We start from the raw sequence: 2,122 nt of genomic DNA, 5'->3' as shown, positions 1-2,122 counted from the left end.
GAACCCCCCAGCTCAGGTGTATGTGGTTGGTGCCTTAGCCACTTGAGCCACAGGCACTGAGCCCAGGGAGTAGATTTTAAGGTCTTTAAAACATTTCTCAAAATAGAATATACTGGGTGATGTCATTATTTATTTGTTATTTAATCAGCTGCATTTCTCCTCTCCTCAGTCAGGCATCAAAACTTGGAGACCAGATGGCAGATTTGCACCTTTATAACCAGAGGCTCAGGGAAAAGTTGAAGGAGAAAGAGAACACAGTGGGTAAGGTGGCTTTTGTGTACCCTTGACCCAGCTGCATTGCCTCCCTACAGTGGTGCTCCTGGTGCTTCTTGGTGGCATTTCAATACCAGGTTGAGTTGCAGACTGTCTCCTTTTACACTGCATTATGAAAATGAGATTATTAAATAAGAGTTTTGATGGAGCTGATAAACTAGTAGAATTTGCTCAGGACCCCTTTTATACCCAGCTATGCTGTCCATTGTGCTTGAGGCAGCATGTTTAAAAACCCGTATGCTTACTAACCATTACCATATATAGTAAATCCTCAGACCACTCATTTTGCAGTACATGCAGCCCAGGCCTGTACTGGTGCTGTGCTGTGGTCTGATGTTTAAGAGAGAGACAAGCAGCTCTTTCAGGCCACGGATCTCTGTCAACAGGCCAGGGGGCTGAGGATGCTGAGCCCCAGTATGTGAGCAAATTCGGCTTCCACACCGTGACCTGCTGTGGCTTCTTCCCACAGGTGAGTGCCTGAACAAGGATGCCTGCTTACCTGATGGCCATCCCTTGATACCACAGTGCTGGACACCAGCTCCTTGTATGTGATAGAATTTTAGCCCCCCTGACACCAGCAGGATTTGCCACCTGATTTCTGAAAGCAGAATCCAAGCTGTGGTACCTGGGCTGGGGAGAGCAGATGTAGAGCTTCACTGAGCTTAGCTCAGAAGGAGTGGAAGGGTGTGGGGCAGGGGGAACAGTGTCCCAAACAGGAATGCAAAGGTTGCATGGGAGAGTGCCTAGGTGGGGAGGGTAAGGGACCAAAGAGAGTGGGAGTAGGGTGGCAGAGCAGGCACAGTCAGAGATGAGGGCCTGGTCACTCAGCAATGCTCCTGGGCCTTTAAAAACATCATTATTGTTTTTGAGATACAGTTGAGATATGTCGCATACCACAAACCTCTCATTTTATAGTATATAATTCAGTGGTATCTAGTATATTCACAATGTTGTGCAACCATCACTGCTGTCTAATTCCAGAACATTCTTATCACACCAAAGCAGCACCCATTAACATTCACTTCCCCTTCTCTCTCCCTATAGTCATTGGCAAACACCAGTCTGTGTCTGTCCCTTATGGATCTGTCTATTTTGGACATTTTATGTACATGGAATGAACAATGTGTGGCATTTGTGTCTGGCTCCTTGCCTTTAGCATAATAATCTCAAGGTCCATCCATGCTGTAGCCCTCATCATACTTCATTTCTTACTTTGGTCAAATGCCATTCCATTGTGTGGAAATGCATTACCTTTTTAAAAAGGCATTCCTTTTTATGAATGAATAATACTGGGGCCCCTGGAATCATCATCTTTGAAACCTGTGATGTTCCAAAGAAGGCTTATCTCCGGAGATGGCTCAGTGACTCTATGCTTACCTGGAAGAAGTTGTTACTGGACTGTATTTTTCATTTACTGGGGACTCAGTGCCTGATATGTAGGAGTCAGTCCAGCTTAAAGCCCTTGCTTCCTGCAGGGGAAATACTTTCAAATCTGTTTCCTCCTTGAAGTCTTACCTGACTCTTGGGGACACTTTGGACAATGTTAATGGAAATGAAACTGTATAAAATAATTTAAATAGGTTTATTCTGAGCTGAATGTAAGTGACAGTGACCTAGAGCTTCACAATCTCAAAAGTTCCTGAGAAAGTGTACCTGTGGTGGTGGGGGTCACAGTTTGGGTTTATACATTCATGGAGACAGGTAAAATCATAGATCAATACATGGAAGGTATATACTGGTTCAGCCTGAAAAGGCAGAACAGTTTGAAAGGGCCATATAGGTTATAGATGAGTTTAGAGCTTCTTTGCTTTGTAATTATTTAAAGAAAGAAAGCTTTTTTTTTTTTTTT

General features: G+C 44.0%; 1 protein-coding gene across 1 annotated transcript in view; it reads left to right on the top strand.

Moving 5' to 3' along the window:
* FN3K (fructosamine 3 kinase) overlaps positions 1-2,122 on the top strand; it is a 22,490-nt gene that overhangs the window by 6,464 nt on the left and 13,904 nt on the right. The window contains exons 3-4 of the mRNA XM_003786029.3: positions 170-261; positions 660-742. Of these exons, the coding sequence (XP_003786077.1) occupies positions 170-261; positions 660-742 (175 nt within the window). The remainder of the gene's footprint in view (positions 1-169; positions 262-659; positions 743-2,122) is intronic.

Source organism: Otolemur garnettii, unplaced genomic scaffold, assembly GCF_000181295.1.
Source record: "Otolemur garnettii isolate 467f Iridium unplaced genomic scaffold, OtoGar3 scaffold00018, whole genome shotgun sequence".
NCBI classification, from domain to species: Eukaryota; Metazoa; Chordata; class Mammalia; order Primates; family Galagidae; genus Otolemur; species Otolemur garnettii.
This window is presented reverse-complemented; position numbering and strand designations above follow the sequence as displayed.